The sequence below is a fragment of the Gopherus evgoodei genome, chromosome 6 (assembly GCF_007399415.2).
Source record: "Gopherus evgoodei ecotype Sinaloan lineage chromosome 6, rGopEvg1_v1.p, whole genome shotgun sequence".
Taxonomy (NCBI): domain Eukaryota; kingdom Metazoa; phylum Chordata; order Testudines; family Testudinidae; genus Gopherus; species Gopherus evgoodei.
In genome coordinates, this window is record NC_044327.1 from 63775807 (window position 1) to 63797034 (window position 21228).

General features: G+C 42.3%; 2 protein-coding genes and 1 long non-coding RNA gene across 4 annotated transcripts in view; 2 read left to right on the forward strand and 1 right to left on the reverse strand.

Annotated features, from left to right (window-relative positions):
- Positions 1-6831, forward strand: part of CCDC112 (coiled-coil domain containing 112) — a 23873-nt gene extending 17042 nt beyond the window's left edge. Inside the window, exons 5-10 of the mRNA XM_030565737.1 lie at positions 223-298; positions 1258-1648; positions 2567-2983; positions 3798-3893; positions 6012-6130; positions 6209-6831. Coding sequence (XP_030421597.1) covers positions 223-298; positions 1258-1648; positions 2567-2983; positions 3798-3893; positions 6012-6130; positions 6209-6239 — 1130 coding nt within the window. The 3' untranslated portion in view covers positions 6240-6831. The remainder of the gene's footprint in view (positions 1-222; positions 299-1257; positions 1649-2566; positions 2984-3797; positions 3894-6011; positions 6131-6208) is intronic.
- LOC115653065 overlaps positions 1-18380 on the reverse strand; it is a 21558-nt gene extending 3178 nt beyond the window's left edge. Inside the window, exon 1 of the long non-coding RNA XR_004000835.1 lies at positions 18291-18380. This is a non-coding gene — a long non-coding RNA (uncharacterized LOC115653065). The remainder of the gene's footprint in view (positions 1-18290) is intronic.
- A 92-nt stretch (positions 18381-18472) lies between these two features.
- Positions 18473-21228, forward strand: part of PGGT1B (protein geranylgeranyltransferase type I subunit beta) — a 72496-nt gene continuing 69740 nt past the window's right edge. The window contains exons 1-2 of one of the 2 annotated variants that reach the window (XM_030565739.1): positions 18572-18660; positions 20463-20568. Coding sequence is in view for 1 of the 2 variants with exons in the window: in XM_030565738.1 (XP_030421598.1) it covers positions 18527-18660 (134 nt within the window). In the remaining variant the exon portion in view is untranslated. Of the gene's footprint in view, positions 18661-20462; positions 20569-21228 lie in introns of both variants that reach the window. The other variant, XM_030565738.1, reaches the window with a different exon arrangement.

Genomic DNA, 21228 nt, shown 5'->3' on the forward strand with positions numbered 1-21228 from the left:
CTGCCCAGCATCACAGCAGGGCTCTGGCCCCACACCGCTGTCAGAAGTGGCTGGCTGCTGGCACGTCTCTGCATGCCCCTTGGGGGAAGGGGAGCAGCGGGTCTCCATGCGCTGCCCGCAAGCTCTTCTTCTTTGAAAGGTTGCCGACCCCTGGTCTAGCATATAAAAACTATATTCAGCTATAGGGAAAGTGATATTTACTCCTCTTTCTGGTTTTTGTAGTCGTTGAAAAGCTCAGGGAAATGATGGAAGAAACTGAAAATGCAATAAATGGTTTTAAAGAAGAACAGCGACTAATGTATGTTTCTACATGCTTTTACAGTCTCGAAATAACTGAAATCAGTCAAACAAAACCCAAATAAAATATAATGTAAATATATCGTATAAATCACTCTTCTCTTCCTTTTTTCCATCCTGTTCCTTTATTTCCTTTTTCTGTAATGAATCATTTAAGTAAACATATTATTCAAAGCAAACTTTTATGACTAGATTACCTATAGTAGTATCATGCAATAACCATATGATTATGGTAAAGGCATTCCAATAGTGGAGGTCTGGATTAGAATAAACTGATTTTTAAAGGCACATTTTTTTCCTTTTCTGTCTCCCTGCCCTCCTAATGATAGCAATATAGGAAGGAGTATGGTTGTTTGGGTGCCCTACCTGTGCATTTCCATCTAGTTCTCTTTTAAGAGTAACCTTAACTCTGACTTTCCTAGGTTTATAATGCTTAGTTTGGGGATAATTACAAAAATTCTGTACAGTAGAACATCAGAATTATGAACACCAGAGTTACAAACTGGCCAGTCAACCATACACCTCATTTGGAACTGGAAGTACACAATCAGGTAACAGCAGAGACATTCCCTTCCCCTTCCCAAAAAAAGCAAATACAGTACAGTACTGTGTTAAATGTAAACTACTAAAAAAAGGGGAAAGTAGCATTTTTCTTCTGAATACTAAGTTTCAAAGCTGTATTAAATCAATGTTCAGTTGTAAACTTTTGAAAGAACAACCATACCTTTTTGTTTACTGTTACAAACAACCTCCATTCCCAAGGTATTTGTAACTCTGAGGTTCTACTGTAATTTATTTTACCCTAAATTAGTGATACTTAATCTGAACTTTAGCCCCACTTTAACATAGTTTTTGTCTGGGAATTGAATAATCACAAAGTCTATTTCAGGTGAACTCATGGGTATTGTCTGATCTTTTATTTAAAAGTCAATGTGTGTTTATGTTGTTTTTTTCACTTAGATATGAAGAGCTTATGAAGGAGGAGAAGACTGCTACTAATGAGCTCAGTGCCTTACAGAAAAAAATTGACACATGGGCACTGGGTAGTTCAGCCATAGAAAGAGTTTTCAGATTACCATCAGGCAAGGTTCCAGTAGACAAAACACTGCAAAATCATCTACCTGAAGAAGTAGTAGAATTTGAAAGGTTCCTTCAGCAAACAGGAGGGCGACAAGGAGGCTGGGATGATTATGATCATCAACACTTTTTGAAAGTATGGACAAAGCATAAAGGAAAGCCATCCTATATAAAAGAAGCCCTTGAGTATCTCTCTGGAAGAACAAGAGAGGATATTCAACAGCATGAGACATGGTATCAAGAATTTCTGATTTTAGAGGAAAGAAAAAAAGAGGTAAGAGAATTTTAAGATTCAGAGTATGTTTGTATTTTAAACAAGTGTATTTCTTAAAAGCCACACACGCTTTTCACCCTCTTCCATTCACCTCAAGCCGTGATGGCAGACAAAGCTTTTTTCCTACAGAAAACTAGTTCTCTTTAAAATTTTCACTTTGTTGGTGGTGTTCTAAGAAATCATCAGCAGATGATGCTCTAAGCACATGTTGGAGTGCTGTGTGCAGTAGCTGAGCATATTACAATTATTATTATTCATGTTTATTGTAGTCATACCTAAGAACCAGTCAAGAAGGAGCCCCATTGTGCTAGACACTGTACAGAGTAGTCGACAGTCTTAGCCCCAAAGAGCTTTCAGTCTGAACAGACGACAGATATGTGGGTGGGGGGGAGGACAGGGAGAGAAGGACTAGAACAGTTGCAACACACCTTGGCTCCAATGGTTCTGAAAACAGAAATTTGGAGGAGGGTCCTGGACCTGGGTCTCCTTCGTGGTAATAGATTAGCTGGCATAAACATTGATTGATTTCTTTTTAAGCAAAAAGTTTGGTTTTACTGTTCATATATGTGTGTGACAGATAATATAAAAAGAATTGAAAAATGTTTGCACAGTGAAAACATCTGATTCTAGTTAACTAATGAGCCTAATAATCATTCTGCAGCAATGTGGATGCCATAAAACTTTATATATTCAAATTATTGTAGATATAAAACTTCAAACACTGTGAGATAGGTAGATAAATAGTTGTTTCCATTTTACATGTGGGGAAACTAAGAGATTGTAAGCTACTTGCCAAGGTAAAGAAGCATCTATGTCTGGAGTTCCTACCTCCTAGTCTCTCCTTTAGAAATAATTATCTTGGAAGAGTAAGATTTTGTAAGAAGAATAAGATTTTTTTTTTTTACTGTTCTCGTGCAGTCTATTGAAAAGTGGAAAATGAAGAAGCAACAAGAAAAACAAGAAATCTTAAAGCAAAAGCAGAAGTCAGAGAAAATGTTCAAAACAGAAAATCTTCAGCAAGAAGCAGCTCAGAAGCAAAAAGCAGAGAAGGAAAGGAAAAAGCAACAAGCAGCTGTCGAAGCATGGAAAAGACATAAAGAAATAGAATTTGCAATGAAACAAGCATCTCGACTGAAAGAGGAAGAAGAGAGAGAGAAAAAGCAACAGAAGGAACGCCAGCGCCAGTTCCAACTGAAGCTACTGCTAGAAAAGTACACTCGGCAGAAAGAGGAACAGGAGGTGCTCCAAAGACTTGAAAAGGAGAAGAGGGAGGAGGCTGAAAGGGAAGAGAGGAAGAGAATTGCTGCAGAAGAAATTTCTAAGTTTCAAGAGAGAGTGAGTAGTCACACCCCACACTCGTGTTTCAAATCTTCTGGATGTGTGGTACAGAGGAGATATAGTATTAGAATGTGGAAGACTAGGGAGTTAATTATCAATAACAATTATTTCAACTTTAAGAGCTATTTTGATTCACAAACTACATCTGTATGAAGATAGCTGTGTCTTGGGAACAGCTAATCTTTTTGTCTAAAATAATGTTCTGTTGCTTTTCCTCAGTGTTCCAATTCAGCAAGATACTTGAGCACATGTTAAAGTACAAGAGTACTCCTGTTGACTTCAGTGGGACTAGTTAACTGTTTAAAGTTAGGTATATGCTTGAGTATATTCCCGAATCGGGGCCTAAGTGGGGAACCAGTCCTATATCAATATTTGTTTTCATTATCATTTGTTTACAAAAAATGGAAAGTAAATCTTGCAAATATATAGCAGTACAATATCAAGGGTTTGTTTCCAAAAGGTAAATTTTAGAAACTGGCCTGTATAATTTAATTGTGTGCTTTGGTTTTTCTTCCTGTACTCTGCCTGTGGCACACAAAGTTCTGAGTCCTGAGAACTGAAATGCTTTAGTCTTAACTACAATAATTGGGTTCCCTAGAATGGTATCTGGGTGAAATGTAATGGCCTATGTTATATGAGTCTGATTGGATGATCAAATGGTCACTTCTGTGATTAAACAATATGAAATCTAGGACATGTTTGGTTTCTAAAGCATTCAAAATAAATTCTGATCATATGAAAAGTGTATTGGTGCTTTATTCTTTTTGATTCCCAAAAGTAATCAATATTTCATCCATGGTATATTTTCCAGGATCTTCATAAACTTGAAGTAAAGATTCTAGAAAAGCAGGCAAAAGAGGAGGAAAAAATAGAAAAAGAAAAAAGACTGGCAAAGTTAAGAGAGAAGGTAACTAACATATTTACTGAATTGATTGATTTTTCTTGTTATAATCTGATCAAACATATCTTCATGCGTGTAATTTATTTTTAACAGCTTTATTCTTTCTGCTGCCGCCTTCTAAAAAGCAATTATTTTTCTTATTCAAATGACCTCTTACAGCTGAAGATTATTTTTTGTCATGGCAAACTAACAAACAACCCACCTCAGAATGGGAAAAGTCTTGGCTTTTTACAGTGGAAAACGCGCATAATTGTTCTTAAAAAAAAACACACTTATTTTCCTTTTGAAATGTGTTTAAATAGCTATCCTTAGTGGTTTAAAAGCAGATAAAGATATCAAAACACATATGAACAAAGGCTAAACATTTTTTAATTATAGATGCCTAAAGTTAAGCACCTGAATCATTATTTAGACACTTCAAATAAGTTGCCTGTTTTTCACAAATGTTGAGCATCCAGTATACTCATTCTGTGAATTTATAGTGGACGTTAGTCTTCAGGGTTCCAATCCTGCATCTTTTTCCTGCACAAATTTTACTAAGAATTAAGAGGGGGGAAATATGTTTGACAGACTGTCCCTGCTCTTGTCCATAAGCACGTGGAGCAAACGTGTCAATCCTGCAATAAGCTCCATGTGGGTCAAAGACTCTTGTCATAAATGAGATTTATTGCATTTCTTGGAAGGACTATCATACAGGTTCCCACCTACCTTCCTTATGCTATTCAGTTAGCCAATGTATTTATTTCTTGTGACAAATGGAAAGGCACTGTTTTTTCCTATTGTTAGCCAGTATTCAGGGTCTTACAAATTTTGTTGTGTTAGGAGAAATTGATAATGGGGTCCAGGTATTTCTTCGATGCAGTCCTGTTTATTTACAAAGAATGTACACAAAGTCCAGTTTCCCTGAATGCACCAGGAATCAAACAGCAGGAGACAGTTTCTTTGGTCACAGTTCCAAGCCTTTTTCCAGCCAGCATTTTACCCAAAAGCTCTCTCTCTCAACGTTTTTCTCATGGTCACTCTATAAGTCCTCCTCTGACTCAGTATGGGGTTTCCTCGCTGCTCTCCTGTTTCTTGTCGCATTACTCTCACGCAGACATACAGCAGCAGTCTAATCAATCCCCTGTCCCTGCATTGTTTATCAGAAATGCCCTCCGCCCCCGCAAAGGGACAAGGTGGGTGAGATACCAGTTTAAAAAAAAAAAGTTGTCCCGCACTTTATCAACCAGAAAGCTCTATTAACTGGCATTTCTGATATCTCCCAGTACAAATCTTCAATCTAGTAACCGGGACTAGTATACTGGCCAGGACGTTATGCAGTTGCACATTCTGCACTCTACTTTTATGCAAAAGAGGTAGAAGACAAGTGAGCAGAGCAAGTTGATATCAGGGATTTATTCAAAAAAGTGTATTATAAGGTCATTACAGATTCAGCCCAATCTCCTACACCTTCTACATCTACAATGATAATAGGGTCATTATTATCAACATCAGAGGCACTGCAGGGTCCTGAAGTGCCTTCTGAATCATCAAAGAAAGATTAAATTATATTCTATATAGTTTTAGTGTATTTTTAGTGATATGGGTGTACACCATGTGCTGCCCATAGTGATATTTAGTGTCATAAGATAATCTACAGTATAGAAAACTTTACCTGTGTAAACCTAAGTGCTTCAAGAAACCAACCACTCTGCGGTGCAGTACTACTACTGGATTGGTGAGTACCTGTATACTATTTTATACCTTATTCATTTTATTGTGTTCTAATTCTTCGAAAATTGGTATTCCATTGGTAAGTATAACTTTCAGTTAACTGGAATTTTTGATTAACTCCTACATTCCCCCAATATGCCGGATAACAAAGCTTTTATTGTAGTATCTTTTATTGGACAAACTTCTGAAGTTTGTCCAATAAAAGATACTATCTCACACACCTTGTCTCTCTAATATCCTGGGACAGACAGGGCTACAACTACACTGCATGCATTAAGGAAAGGGGGCATTTAATTGTTCCCTCGTTTAGCCTGAATGGGAGGCAGCTGTCACACCCAACAACTTCAAGAGTTAGTGTGACTGCCCAACCTCCCTTCCCCCTCCCCCTGCATAACAATATATTATTGACAGGTTGAAGTTCACGTAACCAGGGACCCATCTAGACTGTACAAACCTACCAAGGGTTGGGACGAACGCACAAAAGAGATTGGACCAACAGATGTGCAGCCACTTTTACATATTCCACATAGGTAAGAAAAAGACTTAGATGTATATATTTTTAAAATACACTCAATGATCAGCTATTCAGCCTTATTTTTTTCCCATAGAGCTATCCCAACCTGGAGACAAGGGTTATAGCTGAACATCTGCATATACGAGAAGATGAATTACATACAAATAAAGTGACCAACTGGGTCCTTAGAAATTTTCATAAAACTTTTTTATGTAATGAAGAATATTGTGTATTATTACATGGGTTTCAAGTTCTGACCATTTAATTTTTTGTCATGTTAGCAGTATTAATTATGGTATGTATTTGATAACTGGCATATCATCCACAATTTCATAAATTTGAAAATGAAATAACAGAATATAAATGTAGATGTCATGGAACAACAATCAATTATATCAAAATTGCCATTTTTACACGTTATTCTAGACCCTAGACCATATATAATATAGTCACTTCGGGAAACAATGGAAGAAATAGTATTTTTAACTAACAAAAATGCTGGGTGTCAGTTCCTTCATGTTTTCTACTACATATGCTGCATTTGTAATTAGCAACTTTTAAAAGATTGCGGTTTTTTATATTTATAAATAAAATGTCTCAGTTAGATGGAGTGATAATAGAATGACTAATCTGTGCTTCAAACTTTTGTACTAGTGTTAATGTGACTTGGATAAGGAATACTACACTATTTTGCGAAATAAATATTTATTTTGTTTAGTTCTTGTTTAGTAATAGTATTTTGGTTCTGTGTAGTGCCTTTCATCCAAGATTCTCAAAATGCCTTATAAATGGTAGGTGTTACCTTCATTTTATAGAAGGGGAAGGTGAAGAGCAGGGCAAATGACTTGACCTGAGCCACAATGCTTGTTAATGCTGAAGCTGCGAATAGATCTTTGGTTTCCCATTGAAGTCAGTGGGAATTGTCCATTGCTGAGCACTTCTTTAAAAAAGAATCAGGCTGTTTAGGTGCCTACATATGAACTTAGATTCATAACTGTAGGAGCTCAGTTTTTTAAATCTTGCTCAAATCACTTTCTTACCTCTCATTCCCTTCTGTTGCACTAGTCCCATCATGATCAATGTTTGGCTTTCCTTCTTCCATGGAAAATCATACCCTGCACTTTTATAAGCTTCCTTTTAGTACCCTAGTCCTTTATTTGGTCTTCCTATTAGTCATTAGTCAGCTACAATCTGAACCAGATTCTTTATTTGACTGGGAACATAATAATTTCTTCTCTGTATAAGATATGAGTAGCTGATAGAGCCTTTTAAATCATAGGCTTTTACAGTGATTCAAATCCTATAAATAAGATAAGGCAATTAATGTATATAATATGATATCCCACTTTGCAGTCTAAAAGAACTTCAGCTTCTGTTTTTCAGCAATAAAATTTAAAAAATCCCTTTGTAAGATGGGAAACTTGCAGATGTTTTCCTTGACACTGCCTGCATTCATTCCTTACTTGCACAAAAACTGGAAATCATCTCTGAAAACCTCTGTTTTTCATTTGATTTATACTGTACCATACCAAAATAGATTTTTTTAAAATGCTTTGTAATATCCTGTTTCAACAGTTTGATGACTCTTTCTCCCTTCCTAAAGACAAATTAGGTAAACAGTTGAATAAAACCAAGTTCACAATAGGAGGTCATTTTTTTTTAGGGCCTGAATATAAAAAGAAAATTACATATGGATGTACCCTTATATTCTATACTCAGCGTCAACGCAGTTAAAAGCATTGTCTGAATACTCACAACTGGATCAGGCCTGGGAGATACCTTCCCATTACGTGTCTCCAGAGGGGTAAGGAAAAGCTCTGACAAAGAACGTCTAGAAAACCTTACTTGCTCAGGATCTTTAGATGCATTAATATACTTGCACTATTGCAAATAAATGATCTCACTGCTATTATTGGACTTTAGCTAAAATTAGCTCAAGTAATTTGGGGCTATATTCTGCTTTTTTCAAGCTTTTTTCACCTTATCTCACTTTGCCCTATTTTTCTGTAGCTACTGGACTGTGCATTTCTAACCAATTATTTACTGCACCTGGTGCCCAATTAACATTTTCTCTTTATTGTTATTGCTTAGCCCAAACCTTAAATAAGATAATACTGTTATTTCCAGGATCACTACAAGTTTGATACAAACAACCCTTCGTTCTCATGATCTCATTCTTTTTGGTTGCATGCTTCGGGCCTGACTCGCATCAAAATCCACAACTGTTTAAAACCAGAGTTCACCCACATCTAACATGAACCTATATTCTTTCTACGAGATGAAACAAGTATCCTGACTAGAGATAACACATCCTAAATATTTCTGCTGGGCTTCCTGTGTGCCATTTTTCAACCCTGACTTCTCATTTGGTTTATTTCACTGGAGAGGGATGATTATGGCCTTACCACTGGTACTACAGTGTCTGTGCTCAGATGTAGCAAACAATATGTCATCAAATCAGATGCATCATCTACTTGTTGGCCAAATAGGGCCCGTTTCCCCCTGGAGCTTACCTAATTACACCAAGGAGGCACGGAGAACAAGAAGACGGGTACCACACCTTTATTTTCGTTCAGCTGAGCGGGTGTTTTTTCCCGACTAATGCCAGAGAAGAACACACCTTACATGGGGGACATGAGCCCCTTTTATAATTAGTAGTAAACAACTTTAATATACGTTATGATACTGACCTATAGATAACAGGTCATACAAAATACATGGATAATTATGGGGAGGGGGATATAGGATACATCTGTTGCGGATACATTCATCATTTTGAAGGGAGTGTAAGGAACATACCTTGACCTTTGATATTAAGTATTTTTGAGAATACATGAGAAAATACATGAGAAAACAGCTGCATATACTTTTGTGCCAAGCGGACTAATTAGTGAATAGCTGACACGGTTAAATGTGAGACTAGATACGTGTCCTGTCCTTGATTTTTAGGTTTTGTTTGTTATTCAAATCCCTAGGCCCATCTTTGAGCTAAAGCCAGGAAAAGAGAAGATGATATGAGCTTGAGAAGCAGAGAAAATACAGGCCTGAGCCTGTGAAAGTCTGGGCCTTTTCCATCAAATTTCCCCCCTTAAAAACATTTTAAGAGCTTATGGGCCTTGCGCCTCAATGTTTTTAGTTTTAAACATTATCATTATTTGCTGGTATGTAACTTGACCAACCAGCTTGCGAATCGTTGCGATTAAGCATGGAGCAAAACAAAGAATGGTTAATAGAACAGTGATAGAAAGTATAAGGAGGGGGAAACCCTTTCGCAACCATCCCCACTGTGGTAACCAGGAGGTGAACCAATCTGTGTCCCAACCATTTCAGGTTTGTACTGGGACATGGGTTATTTTCCTTATTTTTTTGGTTAACTGTTTTACTGCTTGGCCATTGTTATTTATTTGTAGGCAGCAGTTAGATTCATTTAATTTTGCACAGAGTCCCCCTTCTTCTGCAAACAAATAGTCAAGAGCTATATGATGCTGAAGGATTGCATGCCTCATTTGAGTTGATTGATTGGCCAGGAGATCTAATGCTGCGGCTGTTTGGTTAGTTACTATTTCTAAAATAGCTTGGAGCCTAATGATTTGATTTAGATTATAAATAGGCTTTTTGGCCCCGGTTACCAGTTTATTGGGATTTCAGGTGGCCGGTCCATAATGTTTAATAATTTGTTCAGGGGGCCACTCTTGAGCTCCCCAATTTTGGGAACTTCCGGCTGTTAAAGTGGAGTCTAGAGATTGTTTTTCTTTGACCAAATTATTATACACTTTAATTCCCAATTTATTTTCTTGAGCTTGAGGTAAAAGAAAGAATAAAGGCCTAATATATCCTATGTAACATATTTCTGACCAGTTTGGAGGCAATTTGCGATAGGCATAAGAACCACAGATCCAATAGTGACCCTTTAACGCCCATATTCCATTAGCGAAAGGGCCATCCCAGGTCTCGGGAGAATCGGCGGGGCCCGGCTCTTCATAATAGAGAGCGTTACCTGATTTTATAGGTCCTCCTAGAAAGTGATCTACATCAGGGTTACAATAGTTGCATTTCCATGCTCCTGCTTCTGGCTTCCAAACACAATTACAGCCAAATTTTGGGTTATTGGTACTAGCCCAGAACTGTCGAAAATGGGTAACTCGGGTCCCGTTAAGGTGTTGCCATGCCCATTGATACCATCGTACCACATGATTTTTATCGGTGGAATTGTCTCGCTGGCAGCTTAGAAAGAGGGCATCAAAATACCCGTCTAATCCAACTGCTTTACAGCCATCACCTTTGTGATTCCAATAGGAACACTTCACCCAGCTATTATTAGTTAGCTTTACATGGGTAAGGTTCCACCGTTCTTGGTACTTTAAACAATTATATGGGCGACAATGGGGATCCCAGCAATTAAAGCCCAAAGATAGGGTCCATTCACATTTGCTTTCCCCCATATATTTCCCTTCACGTCTTGTCCGATTAAGGCAAAAGACACCTATTCCAGCAGAATAGAGTCGCCAGGGACCCTGGTTTTTAGTTCACCTTCCCGTTCCCTTATGTACTATGCTTAAGCTACTTAACCACCATTTAGGCTGCACTGGCTGAGCTACCCAAGGCCATTTATTTAATTCTCCCGGACCGCCACATACCCAACAATTAGTAAGGTTAAAAGAATCTGCTATTAATTCCCCTAACTGCAAAAATTTATTTTCCCAATTATATGCACAAGCAAGCATACAGACCAGAAACACAACGGATGGTCTCATTATTTTTGTCTTTTAAACAGTCCTTTCAGTCCTTTCAATCCTTGATATTCCCAGGTAGAGTCTTTGCCTGTGTCTCTCCGGGCTTCCGGAGCCGGAGAGAACAGAGGGCTGATGTCCTTTTCAGCTTGGCTGTCTTCTGAATCAAGGTTCAGGAACCGCTTTACTCGGGAATGATGCGTCCACTTGTCGCTCCCAAGAACCTTAACAGCTGCCTGACTGATGAGCGATACAGTGTGCGGACCGTCCCACCGTGGCGTGAGTGGATCCCGCTTCCACTTTTTAACGAGGACCTGATCGCCGATCTGGAAGGAATGCACCGGTTGTTCCAAAGGAAGAGTCTGGAAAGGTGCTGCGTATCGGTGTAACTGTAACAAAACAGATTGCAGCGCAGAAACCTGTTTCCATAAAGAGTCCTTCCCTACTTCCCAGTTTGTATCCTCTCGGTAGCCCGGGATAAGTACTCGGGGAGGAAACCCAAAGACTAATTCGAAGGGTGAAAGTTTTAAACCCTTGCGCGGGGCCCTCCGAATGCGAGTAAGGGCCAGTGGTAAGGCATCAGGCCACTTCAACCCAGACTCTGCACATAGCTTTGTGAGAGTGTCTTTAAGAGTTCTATTCATCCTCTCTACTTGGCCCGAACTTTGTGGTCTCCAGGGCGTGTGCAATTTCCATTGGATCCCAAGGGCTCGTGACACTTGCTGAACTACTTGGGAAATGAAATGACTTCCCTGGTCCGATTCAATCACCTCCGGGAGGTGGAAGCGGGGAAGAATTTCATGTAACAGAGCTTTGGTAACGGCTCGTGCCTGACAATGCCGTGTGGGGTAACACTCCACCCATCCAGTAAATTGATCAACAAAGACAAGCAGGTACTTATAACCCCTACAGAGGGGGACCTCAGCGAAGTCCACTTGCCATCTCTGAAAAGGATAAGCAGCCCAAGGCCGACCTCCCATTGGGGCAGGTGGACCGCACCCTTTTTGGTTCGTTCGCTGACAAATAGAGCAATTATTTACAATTCTTTGGGCTTCCATGTGTGCACCTATTCCCCGTACGGATCGGGTGATTAGGTCAACCATGGCTCCTGAGCCCAAATGTCCCTCCTTATGTAGTGATTGGAGAATCTCCTGAAGCACTGGTCTAGGTACAAAAATCTCCCCTCCCGGCAACTTCCACCACCCCGTGGGAGTTAATTGGGCTCCTGCAGCTTGGGCGTAAGACACTTCTTCTACTGTATAATGGGGAGCAGGGGTTTTGGCTTCTGTATCTTGGACCCAAAGGAGCCATATAGCTCCTTCCTGTGCTGCTTCTTTGGCAGCTTGATCAGCTAATCGATTATATTTCCGTTGTTCAGTCTCAGGGGCCCTCCCATGTGCACGCACGTGTATTACTGCAACCCGGAGGGGAAGCATCAAGGCTTCAAGTAGTGCCTTAATAAGAGCCCCATGTGCTATCTTCTGACCTGAGGCCGTAATGAAACCCCTTTCCTTCCATAGGGTTCCATGGGCATGCACCACCATGTATGCATAACGACTGTCAGTATATATGTTAATAATCTTTCCAGTTCCCATCCGGAGAGCCTCAATAAGAGCCACCAGTTCCGCCGCCTGGGCAGATAGGTTGGGGCTTAGCTTGAATTTATACACTTCTCCTTCTTTAACTATGACAGCTGCTCCTGTAAACCGCTTCCCTTCTTCTACATAACTGGATCCATCTACATAGACCTCAATATCGGGGTTGGGCCAGGGTAAATCTGAAAGGTCAGGGCGGGGTTTAGTTTCTTGCTGTAAAACTTCAACACAGTCGTGGGTGGGGCTAGCTCCATAAGGGACTTGGGAATTTGGCAGTAAGGTAGCTGGATTGAGAGAACTAACGGTTTTAAAAGTTAGATTCGGAGCCAACAAAAGTCCCACCTCATATCTAGTATGCCGGCTGGGGTTTAAATGTTTTTCTCCGGCTCCTGTTCCTAATACCTGGGGTATTCCATGGGGTACCACAACCTCAGTATCCCCACCCAAGGTCAGTTTCTCAGCTTCTTGTACAAGGAGAGCAGTTGCAGCTACGGCTCGTAAACAGGCTGGCCAGCCCTTGGCGACCGGGTCTAAAACCTTAGAGTAATAACCCACAGGTCGCCAAGCTGGTCCCGATCTCTGGCACAGCACCCCGGAGGCTACCCCTCTCCTTTCATGAACATACAGAGTGAAAGGTTTCCGGGGATCCGGGAGAGCCAAAGCAGGGGGCTGAACTAGGGCTTCTTTAAGCTCTTGAAATGCTTTTTCTTTTTCCTTGGTCCATTCCCAGTTTAGCAGACCCTCCTTAGTGAGGGACTCGTATAGTGGTTTAGCTTTCCCTCCGTAGTCAGGGATCCAAAGCCGGCAAAAACCAGTTAACCCCAAGAAAGCCCTTAGTTCTCTGGGATTTCGAGGTTGAGGGCTTTCGAGTATAGCCTGAATCCTATCTTTGCCTAAGCTACGATGTCCCTGACGGAGATGATATCCGAGAAAAGTAACCTGCTGTTTAACCAGTTGAGCTTTTTCCTTAGAAACCTTATACCCCTGGGCCCCAAGAAAGTTAAGGAGTTCTATCGTATGTTCCTTACAAGCTGTTTCTGTTTCAGTACTTAGGAGTAAATCATCACAGTACTGAACTATGTTACATAAGGGATGTTCAGCTAGGAACGGGGCCAGGTCTCTTTTGAGCTGGCTACCGAAAATTTCGGGGGCACAAGTCAGTCCCTGGGGAACAACAGTCCAGAGATACTGAGCCTTATAATGGGTATCTGGATCTTCCCACTCAAAGGCAAACAGTTTCTGAGACTCTGCATCAAGGGGTATGGAAAAGAAAGCATCTTTTAAATCTATCACAGAAAACCACCCGTGATTTTTGGGGACCTGGCTTAAGATAGTATGGGGATTTGGGACAACGGGATAGGGGGCTTCTATTAACTTATTAACTTGCCTTAAGTCTTGGACCAAACGATATTGTCCATTAGGTTTAGGCACTCCCATTATTGGAGTATTATATGGAGAGGTGCCTTCCCTTAACCACCCGCACTGCAAAAACTTCTGTATTAAAGGTTTAAGTCCAATCTGAGTGGTTAACTTAAGGGGGTATTGTCGAATTCGGACTGGGCGGCTTCCCTCCTTAAGGGAGATGTGTACTGGCAAAGCGTTGCGAGCCCGAGCAAAACCTCCCTCCTCAGCCCAGACCTCAGAATTAACCCCTGGTAGTTGGTTCCTCTCACTCTCCGGCTGTGCCGGGGGAGGATTTTTAATGTTTAAAAGAGCCATTTGATAATTAGAAATTTGCTGTTTAGGAAGCCTAACCTCCAAAGTCCCATTATTGTTGAATGAGATTTCTGCTTGCAGTTTAGTAAGCAGATCTCGTCCTAGCAGCGCAATGGGACAGGAGGGGCTACAAACGAATTGGTGGGATATATGGCAGTCTCCTACTTTTACTAGGAGAGGAAGGGATTTTTCCAATTTTATATTTTGCCCCTCTATCCCTTGGACTACCGCACATCCTTTTGCCCTTCCCCGGGGAGCCTCTGCAAGGGGAAGCAAGCTAAGGGCGGCTCCTGTGTCGATCAGGGCTTCAATTGGGCGGCCCCCTACCTCAATTATTACCGTGGGATCCAGGCCAGCGGGTTGCGCCGCTAGAAGGGGCCGCTGGGTCCCTCGGCCTCCCTATACAACTGATTCATCGTGTGCCTCGTTATAGAAAACGGGCACAGGTGGGATCCTATTCCTGCTTCCCTCCCTCCTGTCATGTCGCCGGGGGCACTCATTCTTCCAGTGCCCTTCTTCCTTACAGATAGCACACTGATTTCGTCCCAAACGGGTGCCTCTTCCCTTTTCCTGTGATCCTGTTCGTCCCTTTGCGCTGCTCCCCCCTTTCCCAGTTTCCCCCTTTAGGGCCATTGCCAGTAGGCGGGCCCCCTTCTTCCGTTCCTCGTCATCCCTGCGATCATAGACTTTTAATGCAATCTCCAAAAGCTCCTCTATATTTTTACCCGATGCTCCTTCTATCTTCTGCAGCTTTTTCCGAATGTCCTCATAGGACTGCCCGATAAAAAGGGGAATGAGTACTCGCTTTCCATTAACATCCTCTGGGTCTAGGTCTGTGTATCTTTTACAAGTGTTACACAGACGCTCGTAGAAAGCGGCTGGGTTCTCATTCTTTTCCTGTCTAATATTGTACAGCTTAGCCCAGTTTGGGGTCTTCCTAATACAGCGTTTCATCCCTTGAACTATAGCCCGGGCGTATTTGCGATGGAGATCGCGACCCGCGTCACTGGTATGTGGCCAATCGGGCACAGCCTCGGGGAGCTGGTCGGGTATGTCAGCTGCGTCCACCCCCCCTGCCACCAATGCCTCCTTAGCTTTGGAGAAGACCAAGCGCCTTTCCTCTGCTGTTAGTAGGGTGTTAAGGGCAATTCTCATGTCACCCCAAGTAGGGTTGTGGGCCGAAACCAGAGTTTCGAAAACTGCTGTTAACGGGGCGGGGTCTTCTGAAAATGAGGGGTTTTGGTGCTTCCAATTATACAAGTCACTTGTAGTGAAAGGAACGTATATCATAGTGAGGCCGCCCTCAGGACCCACAGTTTCCCTGAGGGGTAGTTCACGCACCGGGCCTGTCGCGGCTGGGGTCTTTTTTACCTCAGGGCTCTTGGTGATAACAATTTTTGTATTTCCGGGAGTACTCGCTACTTGCCATTCCCCCAATTGTTTTGTATAATACCTGGTATGGTGAGCTATCGGGGAGCTCTTCTTGGAGCCTATAGCTGGGGTATCGGTTTTCTGGCTACTATAGTCCTCTCCACTACTATCTTCCGTGTCGGGGGTTGTTGATTCACGGGAAGGGGAACTGTTTTCTGGGGGAGGGGGACTGCTTTCTGGGGTAGCCACTACTGAGGGAGGGGGTTGTGCCGGAGAGGCTGGAAGGCCAGGATACACTGGAGGAGGGGGCATAGGATCAGGGGCAGTAGGAATTACAGCTGGTGGGCAGGGCTTTTTCACAGGGGGGCGATCCTGACGCTGGCCCGAAGTCCGAGCCATTAAGGCCCGAATGGCTTGGGCTCTACACTCTCGCAACCAAGGGGGAGGATTAGCTGTAAGATCCTGCCAGATATCTATATAGGGGTACTGGTCCCAGTGTCCATCCCTAGTTACAACGTTATGCACAGCTTGCACGGTTTTTAATTTTAGTGTTCCCCCAGCGGGCCACTCCACCCCGAATGTTGGCCATTCTATGGTGCAGAATTTTATCAAATCATCCTTACATAATGGCGTTCCATAATCAGCCTGACGTCTAAACGCCTTCCAATTATTTAACATACATTCTAAAGGTGTCCCAGCATAACTACTTTGGCCGGACCCCATTTTGCTTATATATAATGAAACCTGGTCACGGGTTCGACCGACCCCCCTTGCGATTGAGATATCCTGGTCACGGGGTTTCCCCTTGCAGGAGTCTCAGGGCGGCTAGAGTCGGTTTAAGTCCTAGACCTGGTTATTACAATTGTGGTTTCCAAATTATCATTAGTAGGAAGAAAAGCAACACTCCCCCCAGAAACAGAAACAAGCCCTGGGGCTGTTCTATGTCCCAATAGTTATCTAGTACAGCCCACGGGCTTGTAAAGTTAGTGGAATTATTCATCAACAATTGTCTGGCTTAGTTAACCTTTAAACACCCACAAGATCCCTCCACACTAGGATCACTTATAAGGTCCAACTACACTGCGGGGGCGTTATATCCTTTAAACCCAAGAGGTAAAACGCACTTACCACCCGGAGTGGCCGCGTCCGGCTGTTGGACCTTCCCCTCCTTCTGGCACCGTCTCGCCTCCGTGTCGTTAGGAATTCTCTTTAGAGAGGACGCGGCCGCCCCGACCGATCACGACGCCCCGAGGCCCGAGCAAACCAACAGCTCGAGGTGGCCACTCCTCGGAGTCGCCCTCGGTCGCCGGTCAGCGCCCTCTACAGGGAGAGAAGTCCCGGCGGAGTCGCCAGTTTGTTGGCCAAATAGGGCCCGTTTCCCCCTGGAGCTTACCTAATTACACCAAGGAGGCACGGAGAACAAGAAGACGGGTACCACACCTTTATTTTCGTTCAGCTGAGCGGGTGTTTTTTCCCGACTAATGCCAGAGAAGAACACACCTTACATGGGGGACATGAGCCCCTTTTATAATTAGTAGTAAACAACTTTAATATACGTTATGATACTGACCTATAGATAACAGGTCATACAAAATACATGGATAATTATGGGGAGGGGGATATAGGATACATCTGTTGCGGATACATTCATCATTTTGAAGGGAGTGTAAGGAACATACCTTGACCTTTGATATTAAGTATTTTTGAGAATACATGAGAAAATACATGAGAAAACAGCTGCATATACTTTTGTGCCAAGCGGACTAATTAGTGAATAGCTGACACGGTTAAATGTGAGACTAGATACGTGTCCTGTCCTTGATTTTTAGGTTTTGTTTGTTATTCAAATCCCTAGGCCCATCTTTGAGCTAAAGCCAGGAAAAGAGAAGATGATATGAGCTTGAGAAGCAGAGAAAATACAGGCCTGAGCCTGTGAAAGTCTGGGCCTTTTCCATCATACTGTTACATGCACAAGTTTTTCCACACTAGTTCAGGGACTTAGTGTACATTTCTCCTTTTGTGGTGAGACTCTTATTTCAATATGCTGAAAAAGAAGAAAAGCTTGAAGAACAGCATTAGAGGGCATGTATCTTGTACACACTGTTGTGTAAGAATGTTTTTAAATTCACATGATTTGACTTAATATGATTGGGTCAGGGAGTAGGAAGGACTGAAGATGGAGTTTAGCGGAAGGTAATTTGAGTTTAGCCCAAGGCAATTTGAGTTTAGCCCTGGGCTCTTCACCTTTAGAAGTGGGGAGGAGTGAATAGGAAGCAAAGATGGGAGAATGGGAAGAGGCAAGGTTTGAAGAGGGAACTGGCGCAAGAGAATGAGGAAAGAGAAAGGAAGACATCTCTAAAAGGAAGAATGGAAAAATGAGACAGGATGAACATTCTGGCTATGCTTATGGTCCTATGCCTCATCTCACTATATTTACTACTCAGACATTATTTAAGGGGAAATATTAATGCCACTACATTAGTTGGGGCAAATTTGAATCTGTGAAAACATGTTGGTGACGTTCTTGATTAGAAAGAAAATTTCAAAGATCATTTATAGATTAGTTATACAGGGCACACCAATAAAAGTTTAAAATGATTTGGAAATACAATATATTAGATTGGTCTAAAAACTATGAACAAACCACAGCGCTGTCACTATTAGTTAGTAATCGTAGCTTGATGTTGCCATAGTTCATTCCACTCCGCAGTGAGCCGAGCAGCAAGGACCGGCGGCTCCGCCTCGTTTGAGCGGCTGAACTTACCCCCGCGGGCAGACACGTGGCAAGTCGCGTTCTGGCCACACCCCCGAAAACCAGCCAAGTTTGCACGAGTTGCGGCGCGGGCCGGAAGTGTTACATCCCTGAATCACGCGATACCGAGACGTCTTCTCGTCCCGAAGGACACGCGAACCTCGAGATCACGTGAGCGGGCGCCGGCTGTGGCTGGTGACGCACATAGTGCGCGCCGGGTACCTGCCAGGGTGGGGAGGGCGGATAAGATGGCGGCGGAGGAGGAGGATCCGGGCACTGGGGACGAGGAGCGGCTGGATTTCCTGAAGGAGCGGCACGTGCGCTTCTTCCAGCGCTGCCTGCAGATCCTGCCCGAGAGATACTCATCCCTGGAGACTAGCAGGTACCGGCCCCGCCGGGGGGAGGGGAGCTGCTGCTGCTGCTGCTCCCGCATAGGCGCCGGGGTGGGGGACGCTGGGGCCGTCCCAGGGCCCGTCACATCGAGGCGCCTCCAGGGCGGATTCCTCTCGTGGCCGGCTCCCAGATTGCGGGTCCCGCCCGCTGGTCTCGGCCACTCCGATGTCCCAGCGCTGGGGTCTGGCCTGTGACGCGGTCTGTGGATCTGGCTTTCCCGCGTCCAGCTTTAGGGCAGGTCTCAGCGCAGCCGCTCGCCCCTGATCTCGCGTGGGTGCCAGACAGGCGGTTCGTAGCTGCTGCTCAGGGACAGCTCGTGCTGGGGCTCGGGGTAATGTGCGTTGAACGGCTCGTCCTCTCCTACGGGTGGCTGCACCAGCCTGTGATGGGAAAACGGTCCCTGTTGCACTTTTGCCAGCGCAGCTGCCCTGCTGGTAGTAACCGCGAGGGTGGTGGTGTAGGTGGGACATAAGTGTTCCTACCAAAATATTTTCTGATCATGCAGGTATGAATGTCACTGTGGTAAAATACCATTGCTCTTTCTAAACTAACATTCTTACCAGTAAAAAGAGTGAGGAGTACTTGTGGCACCTTAGAGACTAACAAATTGATTTGTGCATAAGCTTTTGTGGGCTAAAACCCACTTCATCAGATGCATGCAGTGGAAAATACAGTAGGAAGATATATCTATTATGCCAGAATGTGAAAAATGGGTGTTGCCACACTCACTATAACGAGTGATTAGTTACAGTGAGGTATTATCAGCAGGAGGGGGAAAAAACCTTTTGTAGTAATAGCCATGATAGCCCATTTCCAACAGTTGACAAGAAGGTGTGAGTAACAGTAGGGGAAAGATAAGCATGGGGCAATAGTTTTACTGTGTGTAATGACCTATCCACTCCCAGTCTTTATTCAAGCCTAATTTAACGGAGTCCAGTTTGCAAATTAATTCTAATTGAGCAGTTTCTTGCTGGAGTCTGTTTTATATATAGTCTGTGTATGTATCTCTTCCTACTGTATTTTCCACTGCTCCTTGTTCTTTTTGCTGATACAGACTAACACAGCTACCATTCTGAAACCATTCTTACAAGTGTTAGAGGCGCAATGTGAGAGCACCTGCGCATACTAGTGTAGTCAGGGCTGCAGTTTTTACCCTCCTAAGACGATCTGGGACAAAAAGAGCCGAGAGAAAGTTGAGGTAAGCAGCTGATCCTTCCAGTCTTCCTGGCTGGTCCTCACACTGGAAGGAGCTCCTGCCTGCAGTGTGTACTTAAGGTCAGCAGGCATGCAGGCTGGATTAATTAAGTCACTTGTTTGAAAGCAGTGATTTAAATCAGAAAGTAGAAAACCTTGATTTTTATAATCTTAGCTTTGTTTTCCGTGTGTACTTTGAATCTTTTCCTTGAGAAAATAAATTCTCATTGGTTGATATAGCCATTAAGATATGTAAATAATAAAATTGACAACTGAATATAGTCATTACACTAGTTTTGATAATTCCTTCTGCTGCCCAGGAGAATGCACTATACTTGTACATCTGTTAAAGTAACTGTAAAACTCAATATACATCTATTCAGGTGCCAAATATGGAAATTAAATACTATGGTGAATGATGTGTTTATTTACTAATACCTAACTTTTTGATCATGCATTTGGATGGAAACTGGAATTCAATTTAAAATGCCCAAAACCAAGATTTTTAGTTTTTTTTATTAGCTGAGTAAAATTATTAGTTTTTTTCTACTTAATTAGTTTCTAATGTGAATTTAAACATACTCTGAACAATTCTAGATTACTTTGATGAATGGACTCAAGCATTTGACTAACCTGGTATCAAAAATTTAAAGAAGACGCAAATTGTTCTGTATGGCTGAAAGTACTGATATTTGAGGGGAAGGTAATTACTATCATTCACTCCATTATAAAGAATGGACGTTATTTAAACATTTAAATGTAGTAGGTGACAGACATACTGTGCCATTTATAAAGCTTGGTGTCAGAAGTTAAAGTGTTTTCTCCCTGATTCTGAATATAAAAAAGCAGCATTTAACTCATACAGATTGAGGAGCGCTTATTGTTTCAGCGTATTAGTTTTATTTTGTTTAAATTATGTTGACAGATTATAGCAATTTTAGACTGTAACATAATTTATCATACATTTAAAACAGGTTTATTTAAAAAAAACTTTTAAAGTTTACCCACTTTGGCAGCAAAGAATGTCCACTGAGTACTGCTCCTAGGAAAAACCAAAAATGAACAAATGGGAGGGAAAAGACAGGAAAGTAAAATGCTTGTTGGAGCTTGAGAGCAGATAAGAGATTTTTTAAATCTGAGACTCATACAGTGATCTATGGGTATGTGACAAAAGGATGAAATATTCATGAAGTCCTACCTAGAGATGGAAAAGACCTAATAGGTCCCATCTATCACTTGGGCCAATATAGGGTTGTTTATTCCTTACATTATATTTCATAAAAACATACGAAAGACCATACTGGGTCAGACCAATGGTTCATGTAGCCCAGTATTCTGTCTTCCAACAATGGTCCGTGCCAGA